The sequence below is a fragment of the Drosophila rhopaloa genome, unplaced genomic scaffold, assembly GCF_018152115.1.
Source record: "Drosophila rhopaloa isolate 14029-0021.01 unplaced genomic scaffold, ASM1815211v1 contig_163, whole genome shotgun sequence".
Classification (NCBI taxonomy): domain Eukaryota; kingdom Metazoa; phylum Arthropoda; class Insecta; order Diptera; family Drosophilidae; genus Drosophila; species Drosophila rhopaloa.
The window spans coordinates 1,593,390-1,604,695 of record NW_025335043.1 but is presented as its reverse complement, the minus strand read 5'-3'; the positions used below and the strand labels follow the sequence as shown (position 1 = coordinate 1,604,695).

At 38.3% G+C, this 11,306-nt stretch overlaps 4 protein-coding genes across 4 annotated transcripts; 2 read left to right on the top strand and 2 right to left on the bottom strand.

The window, feature by feature from the left end:
- Positions 1-3,014: 3,014 nt before the first annotated feature.
- LOC108047337 lies at positions 3,015-5,200 on the bottom strand. The gene is made up of 2 exons (XM_017127480.2): positions 4,365-5,200; positions 3,015-4,299 (listed from the first exon to the last, which is right to left on the bottom strand). Exon 1 carries the CDS (start codon positions 5,112-5,114, stop codon positions 4,371-4,373), a length of 744 nt encoding a protein of 247 aa, XP_016982969.1. The 5' UTR covers positions 5,115-5,200; the 3' UTR covers positions 3,015-4,299; positions 4,365-4,370.
- Positions 5,201-5,350: 150 nt separating this feature from the next.
- Positions 5,351-7,517, bottom strand: LOC108047320 (succinate--CoA ligase [GDP-forming] subunit beta, mitochondrial). Its single transcript, XM_017127435.2, has 4 exons — positions 7,336-7,517; positions 7,118-7,247; positions 6,950-7,049; positions 5,351-6,526 (listed from the first exon to the last, which is right to left on the bottom strand). Exons 1-4 carry the CDS (start codon positions 7,384-7,386, stop codon positions 5,557-5,559), a joined length of 1,251 nt encoding a protein of 416 aa, XP_016982924.1. The 5' UTR covers positions 7,387-7,517; the 3' UTR covers positions 5,351-5,556.
- Positions 7,518-7,933: 416 nt separating this feature from the next.
- On the top strand, positions 7,934-9,438 carry LOC108047322 (CAAX prenyl protease 2). Its single transcript, XM_017127439.2, has 2 exons — positions 7,934-8,420; positions 8,715-9,438. The coding sequence occupies exons 1-2, from the start codon at positions 8,015-8,017 to the stop codon at positions 9,215-9,217; spliced, it is 909 nt and encodes a 302-aa protein (XP_016982928.1). The 5' UTR covers positions 7,934-8,014; the 3' UTR covers positions 9,218-9,438.
- A 338-nt stretch (positions 9,439-9,776) lies between these two features.
- On the top strand, positions 9,777-11,160 carry LOC108047341 (bladder cancer-associated protein). The gene is made up of 2 exons (XM_017127485.2): positions 9,777-9,920; positions 10,081-11,160. Exon 2 carries the CDS (start codon positions 10,151-10,153, stop codon positions 10,388-10,390), a length of 240 nt encoding a protein of 79 aa, XP_016982974.1. The 5' UTR covers positions 9,777-9,920; positions 10,081-10,150; the 3' UTR covers positions 10,391-11,160.
- Positions 11,161-11,306: the final 146 nt, after the last annotated feature.

The window sequence follows — 11,306 nt, the reverse complement described above, 5'->3', positions numbered from 1 at the left end:
TTTTTGGACTGACATTTCACCTGAAAAGCAGAGCATTTATTTAGACATGCGATACATATTACATTGGATACCTTTAACCTAGCAAAAGACGTTCTTCAGAAATGCTAATCTGTTTAAATGTGCGTGAACTTTTAACGAAAGTCACTGACTGCAAAGATAGACAAAAGAAACAGAATTCGGAATTTCTTAAGAAAGACTTTTACTTTCGTTTTGCAAAGAACTTTCGTTCAAAGTGAAACACTAAATACTTAGAGGCACACAAGCCAGCCTTTAAGCTTTGGGGATTTTTTTTAAAGCCAACATATAATTCCTTGTTTAAACGTATATAAATACAAGTTATTTTATTTTATCTTTCCGCTTTCGATTCGCTTCAAAGAACCCCTTTTTAAATAAACCGGACAATGAAATTCATTCAACTCAATAAAGAAATGTTCCAACTTTTCGATTGCATATTCATGATGCAAACTTGCTTTTTTTGCACACTATCGCAAGTCTTTTAAGATTTTTATAAGCATGCTAATCTCGTTTTGGATACACACTGAAAATACCCAAAACAAGAATTCAAATAAATTCCTCATTAATTACGCACGTCAGCAGAAGCCACAAACCAACGAACAAACCTATCAAGATTCTGCATACAGTCCTTTTTCTCGAGCTTTAAAAATAGAAACGTTTAAGATCAGAACACCATACAGGAATGCTCTTAAAATTAATTAATCAAATTAAACTGAACATGTTAATCCAGCTGAAGTCGTTGTGAATGCCTAAGCCCAATTTGTGTAAAGTGCCATAAAAGTTGTTCTATTTCGGAAATAAAATAAAATCGAAATGTCCATAAAGTTTTAATGAGCCCATACTGAACCCGACCTTCACGGACTCTATCAATATTTATAGAAGACCAGCAGCACTAACAAAACTTCAAAAAAAGAGTGGTTTTTGAGGAAAGTTTGCGTGTGGCAAATAGTAATCAATCTAATGGCTTTGCTTATTGATTATAAACAGTTTATTTTTGTGACTTTTGCGTAATCGCAGACCCAAACTCTCGTTTTCGATTTAAGATTTTCTTATCCCCCAAAAATAAATACCTCCGACAACTTTTAATTTCAATGTTTATAAGCGTTCATTGACGCTCGATTTGATTGAAAATATTATGCAAAATGTTTCTTTGTGGCCAAAGCGATGGCAATTAATCTCTGGCCAGCGCCTAAGAACAGGTATATTGCCTTTTGTTAATGAAGCCTCGTCTCGGGCTCGAAATTAACTTCAAATTCTGGTTCTTCTCTTCATGTTCTACTGTATGTTGTGATGGCAGCATTTTATGCAAATGGAAAATCTTGAAACCTCTTGAAACAAATTAAGCAAAAATTTATTCCCCCTAGTTCGGTTCTTTTTTTTTAAATAATATATTAAATTAGTATATTAAGTTTAGTTGTTTGCTTATGAATACATGTATAAATTAAGTAAAACATATACTTTGGACACATTATAAATAATTATTATTTTTTATCCACGCTAATTTCCCATGAACATTTTATAATTACGATGTCTCTTAATCACTTGTAATCAGCAAACTGCTTCCAAAGGGGATTTCGAAGCTGTCAGTCAATCAAATTCAAATGTAAAGCAGAAGAACCCTGAGCAAGAAAATCCGAGCAGCGAAAACTCGACAATTTTCACACACAGTCAGTTAGATTAAGCCATGTTATTTCAAAATTCTTAATCCGTTCCGTGTAATGAGTGAAGTAAGCCGATTTGTTTGTCAATCTAACGGCAAGTGAGGTCACCAAAAGTGGATGTGGAGGTTCCTCGCTCTCGATATGGTGGCCATAATAAAATCCGTAAATAAATTTGCGTTTAGCACATATTTTTGTGCAGTTTTCAACCAAGGCTATTCGACTGAGTCAGTCATGAGGCATGGGGCATCCGGTTTGAATCGACTTCGTTTTTCGCTAATCAGATCTGTAGCGAATGTGCACGCTAATCCATCCATCAATCCGAACTATCTTCAGTCAGATTTCACGCTTCAGCAAGTTCTCACAATCGATTAAAAGATCCATTTTTCTTTCTGTCTCTTCCCTGAATGTCATTGCCAAGTCGGGTCTCAAAATCGTGGGTGGGGTTTTTTCTGATCGACATATCTTACCACCTGTTTCACTAATTATGCCTTTATAAGCCAGACAAATTAACATATTTCATTTTGTTATGGTTACCATTTAAAAGACTTTTTAAGTGCCAGAGTGAGTCCAGGCAGATATTGTTGACAAAATGATCTAATAGTTTTATGGGTTTTTGGAACGTAAGAATGAAGGTAAAGCAGTCGAAGATTATATATTTTATTCCGTAGCGTTTTAAATGAACCATTAATCAAGTATGTTTATGTCATGAGCTTAAGACATTTGAAAGTTACCCTTGTCGAAGATAGATTATTCAATTTAGTTCAAGTTTTTAAAGAAAACTATTTTTTTAAAAAACATTTTTGAGGTGACAGGTACTCTTTGAAAATGTCTTATTGTTTGGAACGCAAATAAGTGTTCGGAAAAAAATGTTTCAATCTTTTAACGTTTAACGACTTTTAATACATTTTTAAACACATATCAATAGCTTTTTCTTTAAGGAAACAAAAAATAAAATAAATAGCATTTAAATAATAAACTACACTTTTTTATATAAAACTGATTTTGGTCTTGCAGAAATTACACTTTACCATTGAAAAGTTTCTCATTAACAAATAATTCAGCACAAAAGGTAACTTCGAAATCGTTGAGTTGACACATGGTGCAGCCCACAATCCGTTGGCATATCAATTGTTACTCCAGTAAACTGATGCATATCCGACTCCATTGCCTCAGTTGCTAACAAACTGACAACAAAAAGTTTGTTTGGTTTTCCCAAAATGCAAACGCCATGGGAAAACTAAGTCGAATGCTCCAATGTGACTGGGGAGGAGATTCATTGTTGCGAGTCTCAGCTTGGACCCCAGACTGCCTTGAACCCGCTCAAAAGATGCATTCAGCTGTTGTATACAATAAAAACTTTATTATTCTTCGCTTTAGCTAAAAGTCGTTTGTACATAAAAAATGTTACAAATATTATTGTATATGGGGGTAAAAGACGTCTGTATTTTTTTTTTAAAACATTGCTATCTTATTGGTTTGGAATATGTTACAAATACAAATTTTGTGCAAAAGACAAATAGTTACTAATACAGACCTAATTGTTCCGTACCTTTAAAAGAAGGTACACATGTGCGGAATATTCGAGTATAAAAGGGAATGTTCGTGTCTTAATGATAATGGGCGGAATTCGCTTAGCTTTCTCTGGGTCACTAATCTAACGCTCTAGCTTAGCAGAAGTTTATGCAATCCAATGGAGTTCATCGCAGGTCGGTCGATCAGGTATCTAACAATAATTTGTTTTAGGCACTATGAACTATACCAAAATAGTTCTCTCTAATTAAGGCACGAGTGTAATATTTCGTTGCTAGTTTCAGCTAGCCTGCGACTTTGCAAAAATAAGTAGATGCAATTGTTGAGGGGGGACGGCGGTTGTCTCTGGGCGTTAATTGAGCGAAAATTGATATGCAAATACTGTAGAATACTCTACATGAACATGAGTCATAAGGTTGAGCGTCCTCGTTTGATGGTAGCTGTGCGGTAGATGCGATTTTCATTCGAAAAAACATTCAGTCTTCGTTCGGAACTGATCTGGTCGATTGGATGGATGATTAATAAGTACCAAGAACTGAAATGTGATGCGGTGTGGCTGTCAATTGCATAAACTTTTTGAACTATAAACTATATTTACAGTCGAACTTCTTTAAATTAAACATGTTTTTAGTTATTAGGCGAGAGTCAAGCACTCTAAGAGAAAATAAATAAATTCCTCTTTTTTGCTAAAATACTTTATGGTTAACCATTTAACATAAATAAAATTGTAAAAGAAAAGGAAAAAAAATTGTAGTACGTTATTTTAAAATGTGGCTAAAAGTATGCTGTTAAAATAAACATTGCTTTTTGGCATTTCTTCTTTATACAACTTTTCAAGTGTTTTTAAACTTCTTTAAATTAAAGAATTGAATTGTATCTTAAAAATTGCAGAATTTCAAATTCTTATGATCATAACGTATGAAATTTGTTACTTGCTGAAATTTTGACTTGGGAATTTTCGTCTTAAAGAAGTTCGACTGTGATACTTAGGGTGAGAATTCTTCGTGGGGACGGAATGTTTTTGTGTTATTCTGCTCTTAACTTGCTCGTAGTTTCTGTGTTTTCCTTGGTGTATGTGTGCCAGTTGCTGCGACTGAAAAAAAACAATGCAACAAGGTTAACCCACTGACCCCGACTTGGATATGGCCAAGTACTCACCAGCGACTATCCGCGCACCAACTCGAATCGCGTCTGGGACTCTTTGAACTGAATTCGCTTCCTGTGCTGCACATGAGCTTCAGTGAGGAACAACGTGGCTGCCACCAGGGTGAACACTGTGCCTACACAGGCCAGGATGAAGGACCAACCGAACCAATTGTTCGCATGCTCCGGCATCCAGCCATTCCGGTTGCCAAATCCAGCGAATACTATCACGGCAATGGCCGCACTTACTCCGGCTCCCAGGAGCACATAGCCCACTGATCGGATGAGGGTGATGAAGTGCTTCTGATCCGGTCCAGCGCACAGGAAGAATATCAGTACTCCAATGGCAGACAGTAGCATCCCGATAAAGGCCAGAGTGTAAAAGAACTGAGTGGCTATCATGAAACCGGGCAGCAGGAATCCTCGGATCTCGTCGTAGCCAGTGGTAAATGGGTCGTAGACCCAGCGACAGCCCACGAAGAACCTCCGCTGGCTATTGTCATTCACATCCGCCAGCGACCTGAAGCAGTGCACCCACAATCCCAGGCGATCCAACTTGGCGCCTGTGATGCGGTAATCGCTGACCAACCAACTGGGCGTTGCAAATGCAATCGCAATGAAGGCAAAGGCAAACACGAAGACGCCTACACCACAGCTTCCGGATAAAGTGCGCCTCTTCATGTTCACCGTGTGGATGTCTTGAGTATGTCTGGTGGGCAGGTGCTCCTGGGAATCTTCGCGTGCAATGTGGGATGATTTTTGCATCCTTTGGTTGGGAGATTCTATGGAAAATCTGCTGGATTCCTCGTTGTTTGTTTGGTTTGCTGGCTGTTTGGGTGTGACTGCAGTGTGACCGCGTTAAAGTAGACAAAATATACCGCGCATTATAACATTTATTTTTAAAAATATACCATAAATATATGGAGGGTATTCCCTGAATTGTGGCATCCCTATATTGCTATATGGAATTTTCATAGTCTACAAAAAAATATGATCCACAATTTAAATATGCGTACCATAGAGCCTGTATTTATTTATTCATTTACAGGGCCTATTAAACCCAAATAACACACAAACTCAGTTGTAAAATATAACATATTCTGATTATATTGTTGATTTAAACTTAGATTTAAAAGGCCTATCCATTGTAAATGCTAATGTGGGTCATGATAATCTGGAAGACATTCTCTCCTTGATGAAGATCTCCCTAATTAAGGGCAGCTACCGCCTTATGGGCGGCATCATCCAAATCACTGGCAGTTTGAATGGGCAGACCGGAATTCTTCAAGATTTCGCGGGCCTGGTTCACATTGGTGCCCTCCAATCGCACAACCAATGGAACATTCAGTTGCAACTTCTTGGAGGCAGCCACAATACCATTGGCAATCGTTGCACAATTGACAATTCCGCCGAAAACATTGACCAGAATTCCCTTGACTTTTGGATCAGCGGTGAGGATCTCGAAGGCCTTGGCCACCTGATCCTCCTTGACGCCACCTCCGACATCCAGGAAGTTGGCGGGCTCGCCGCCATTCAGTTTGATGATGTCCATGGTGGCCATGGCCAAACCAGCGCCATTCACCAAGCAACCAATGTTTCCATCCATCGCGACGTAGTTAAGATTGTGCTTGGCCGCCTCTACTTCCCGGGGATCAGATTCCTCCTCGGTGACGTCCATGGCGAAGATATCCTTCTGACGGAACTGGGCATTATCATCAAAATTGAGTTTGGCATCAACTGAGATGACTTCTCCCTTATCCGTCTCCGCCAAAGGATTGATCTCAATCTGTACGGCGTCAACAGCCTTGAAAAGAGTGTAGAGTTTCTGAATTTCCTCGGCACAACGCTTCACTGAATCTCCCTTGAACTCCAAAAACTTGGCCACCTCCAAGAGCGTCGCCTCCGGAATGGGTTTATCAATGCTCAGCGGGACAGTCTTAATTTTCTCCGGGGTTTCCTCGGCCACTGCCTCAATATCCACGCCTCCAGCGGGAGAAGCAATCAACACGGGTCCATTGTGCTCGCGATCCAACAAGATGCAGAGATAGGTCTCCCGGGTTATGTTGATACTACGCGCCACCATGACCTTGTTGACCAGAATTCCCGATTTGGGCGTTTGCTTCGTTATCAGCCGGTTTCCTATCATCTGCTGGGTAAGCGAAAGCACCTCGCTCTTGCTGCCAAAAGTACAAACAATTATATTAGCTCGCCTTATCTGATTTTCCTTTAAAGCTTGTTCTGGGTTTCACAAACAGATATAAAATATAACAAGTAATTTGATCATTTCACTTTTCTTATTGGGTTTGCTGTTAGCTTTCGACTAAAAAATATCTAATTTAACCTTAAAAGAAGGCAAAACATTAATTTTAAATGTTAAAAATTCAAAAACAAGGAAATTTTTATCATATTTTTTTAGTTTTTAGTTCAGAAAAATATTTAAGTCTATAACAAAAAAATTAATAATATCAAATCCAGCATACTTTTTAAATTAAAAAAAAGAGATTTAAGGTAAATATTATTCTTAGACAACATTTTAAAATATAGGCAATTTAAACTTGTTCTGTGACTGTGAAAATCAAAACTGACGCATTTTATCTTACTTTGAGGTGATATGAACGCCGCCTTTGAAACCGTTATCGAAAGTGCCCTTTCCACGTCCACCGGCCAGAATCTGCGCCTTGACCACATATTCCGGGCATTCTGAAAAAGCATTTAACATCAATTAGCCAAGAGATTACATAAACACCCGGCATGGTTCCTCTACTTACCAAAAGTCTTGACGACTTCTGTATCTGCCTTGGAGTTATCCAAAACCTTGAATTGCTGGATGGCTACTCCGTATTTCTGGAGGAGATCCTTGCTCTGAAACTCCAGGAGATTCAGATGGCGCACGGGTACCTATCATCGAAAGATAAACAAAGCAAAGGCAAAGGTCAACAACTCAACTTCTCTTTTGTGAAGAGTTCGGAACATATGTTCGGGAAACCTTATGAACGATTTGACGGGCTGTGGCAGCTGCTTTCAGTAGAAAAGACATATTGGCGGTACTTCGGAGTTAACTTGCTCCCTTATTAAACTTTTTATCAATTTATTTTTATGGCCGTTCCACTTTACGGGAATAATTGTTTAAAAACACAACCAAAAGTCGCCGCACGATGCTTATCACAAATAAATGTGACCAAGTGAGCTTAAAATTGTTAAGGAGTGATTGAATATACCGCGAATATTAACAATCAAAATCAGTTAAAATTTAAATGTTAATTGATAACTGCCTTTGGATAGGAACGAATTAATCAAACAATTTTTAAGATTTAGAGACAACAATCTACATTAGTTTTAACACCCAATTAGTTTCTAATACCTGCTTTAAAATGGTGTGTTATTTGTGTTTGGAAAATCTTGAAAGATCTTCTGTTCTGTTAATGAATTTAAAATAATTGTTTAAATCAATTATTTTTCCGTTATTTTGTAGTTTTTAATGAAAAACCTATACTATCAATATATTTTTATTTGTAAATACTGTGTTAGCCTGGCTTATAAAAGATACCGAGACGTATTTAGTATTAACGGTCACATTTCGGCCACCAGCTGTTTATCTCATCTGGCATTGTATACTTTTGTGGCTAATAAGTAGTCACCGAACAATGACGAATAACCTAAATTAAATGAACAACATGAGTGAGATGGCAGCCGAAGTTACCATGGAGAACCATCCAATACACGAATCACTGCCCCAAATCCCAGTGGTCACCTCGGTGGCCTGCTGTTTTGTACTGGCGGTCCTCTACGTGGGAAGCCTCTACGTTTGGAGCACAAAACACAACCGGGATCATCCGACGACGATCAAGAGAAGATTCGCCAGTGTATCCATAGTTATGGTGATGGCCCCCTTTTTTGTTTACTTCTTCTCATCGCCGGAACTCCTCAGCCGTGAGCCATTTCCTAAGTTGCTGGGATTCCGCATGGAAGGATTATGGCAGGCGGTGGTGATTCCCTACGGTCTAACGGTACTACTCTTCCTGGGACCCATATTTGTCAACATGCAGAACGAGTCCATACGCTCCTACTTTGGTTTGTAACAAATTTTCGAATTCCAGTAATTTTTTTTTTTAAATTTTGAAATCGAAAATGTTATATTTTGTTCGTTACTTTTAACATCATTTAACAACAGAATGAGTCAGCTTAGAATAGTATTATTTATTTTTTAAATTACTAATTCTAAAAAAAATAGTTTTCCCTGCTAAAGACTACGTCTTTGTGCTTTATACTAGTCGAGAAAATATTTATAAAGAAAATGCAGAATGAATTTATGTTATAAAATTGCACCTTTTTAAACCAGAACTCATTCCTTAATTTATATTTCAGATCTTGACTACTGGCGAGGATCCTTTAACAGTATCATCTGGGTGCGTAACCATGTAATGGCTCCGCTGAGCGAAGAGTTTGTGTTCCGAGCCTGCATGATGCCCTTGATCCTGCAGAGTTTTTCACCCTTGGTCGCCGTTTTTATAACGCCACTTTTCTTTGGAGTGGCCCATTTGCATCACATAGCCGAGCGATTGAGTTTGGGAGTGGAGCTAAGCACTGCCTTATTGATAGGATTGTTCCAGTTCATCTACACCACATTGTTTGGATTTTATTCCGCTTTTCTATTTGCTCGGACGGGTCATGTCGTGGCTCCGATTCTGGTGCACGCATTTTGCAATCATATGGGTCTCCCAGATTTGCAGGATCTGTGGCAGCAGGATCTTTGGCGACGAGTGGTGGCCATTGTCCTCTATATATCTGGATTTGCTGGATGGATTTTCCTGCTTCCGTTGGCTACTGTTCCTTCGATATATCAAAACACTCTCTACTGGAATGTATAATACATATATAGGATAGGATAGTTTCTTTATTTTATGTTTATTTACCGCTGCCATATGAGAAGCTAAAGCTGTATGTATATAAATATTTTGGTATGTTTCATGTTAAGCTATAAACTGCATATCAATCTGAATACATAACTATGTATTTGCTTACGAAAAATGTCTTCCGTTTAGAATCAAATATAAAATTAGGAAACTCGTATATACAAATTTGAAATGCATTTACATACCGTTTGTTTTTCTGGTAGTTATATGATTAAGTAGTCCATGGTAATACATATTTTTCCTGGGGCTTACAAAAATTTAGTTGCATTGTGTAAAGTTTTGTTGTTTTATCTCTATGAAAATATAAAAAATATATGAGCTATAATTTCGATTTGTTGCATTGATCGACGCTAACGATCTGCTTATTCTAAATAAATAAATAATTCCTAATGCTATAAATAATACCACAGTTTAAATTTAAATTATTTGCGGGATGAAGTGGTACCGCCCCCACAACTGATTCCATTGGTTCCGCGGAACCAGCAATAACAACGCACCAGAATCGAGCGTTAGGCAACACTACCACTCCGACCCATACAATGTTTAGAGAATTTTGGTAGCATTGGGTAAATATGTGATGATTTTAAACGACGCACAACAAACGAGCAACTAAACGAGCTGAAAATTGAGAGCCCAGCGCCAGGAGGCCCAAGGAGAGGTAATCCTGGCAGTAAATAACTCCAAAAGACCAGTGACAACAGATTCGTCGACTGCTGACGTTTTTGGTCTTTGCCCAGGACTACGGTTGATAGTAATTATAGAACAATTAAGACTAACCTCGACCCCCCGGGTTTTTCCTGGGACTTTTACTTTTGCAGGCCTTTGCGAGGAAGACCACGTCAACTCGCTAATAGAACCCTAGAAAACACGCACCCACCCGCACACAGAATGTATTGCCTGCAATGCCTGCTACCCGTATTACTGATACCGAAACCCACAAATCCGGCCCTGATGGAAACGCACGTGATGTTCATAGTGCTGTACCTGGTCGGGTTCTTCCTGGAGCGTAAACCCTGTACCATCTGCAGCTTGGTGTTCCTCACGGCCGTCTCACTTATATGCTACAGTGGCGTCGGGAACTGCATATTTTGGGGCAACTGCGAGGGTCACCAATGTGAGAATGGCTAGAGGATCATCTCCTCCCACTCTAGTACACCCCAGTAGTCATAGTCAACGAAGAGATGAAGTGCTAATAATGATAGATACCTTATTTCGGAATTACGTTCGCGTTGTTACAGCTTTACATCCTATAAATCAGATAAACCGGAACAGAGCAGGCGGAGAAAAAGGATAAGGGAACTTGACTAAATCGGTGAAATCAGTGATACAAGTGATGAGTGAGTCCGACCAGGAACAAAGATTGTGTGTTTAGATCCATATATATTATTTCCAGCTCCGCATATGTTTCCTTCATAATTCTTTTGGTTATGAACTGTAATTGTATTCAAGCGTGTGTTTTGTTTTTAAGGCTTAGACGAATTTAGTTTTAACGAGAGAAAGCGCTACGAAAACGTATTGTACATCACCCCACCCAAAAAGACCCCTTAAAATCAAAAGAACCCCTATCTACCCCACTTGTCAATGCAACTTACGATTAGTCATATATAGTATATATATATTATACAAAAAGTAATTGTAAAGAAAATTAAGAAAAAAACAAAACAACACTGCGCATCCTTGCTGAGCCAACGGAATCCGCTGACATCGGTTGTTATTACCCTGTCTCGTGCACGTGCAAAAACTGTATATACAAACATATAACTTACACTGATCAATATATATATATATTATATACATACATAAACTGTAAACGAGAGACAAGCACAAAAATGTAAAAACGAGGTAAACGCGGGAGATTTAAGCATATACAAAAATAAATATTGTTCGATTTTTGCGAATTTGTATGATTTGAGCGATATCTAAAAAAACAAAGGTGTGTCTAGAAGTAATAAAATAAAATTTAAATGATGCTAAAGTTCGAAAGGAGTTCAACAGTACACTTACTTATTTCTGAAAATGAATTCTTGTTTCAGAGAATATGCAT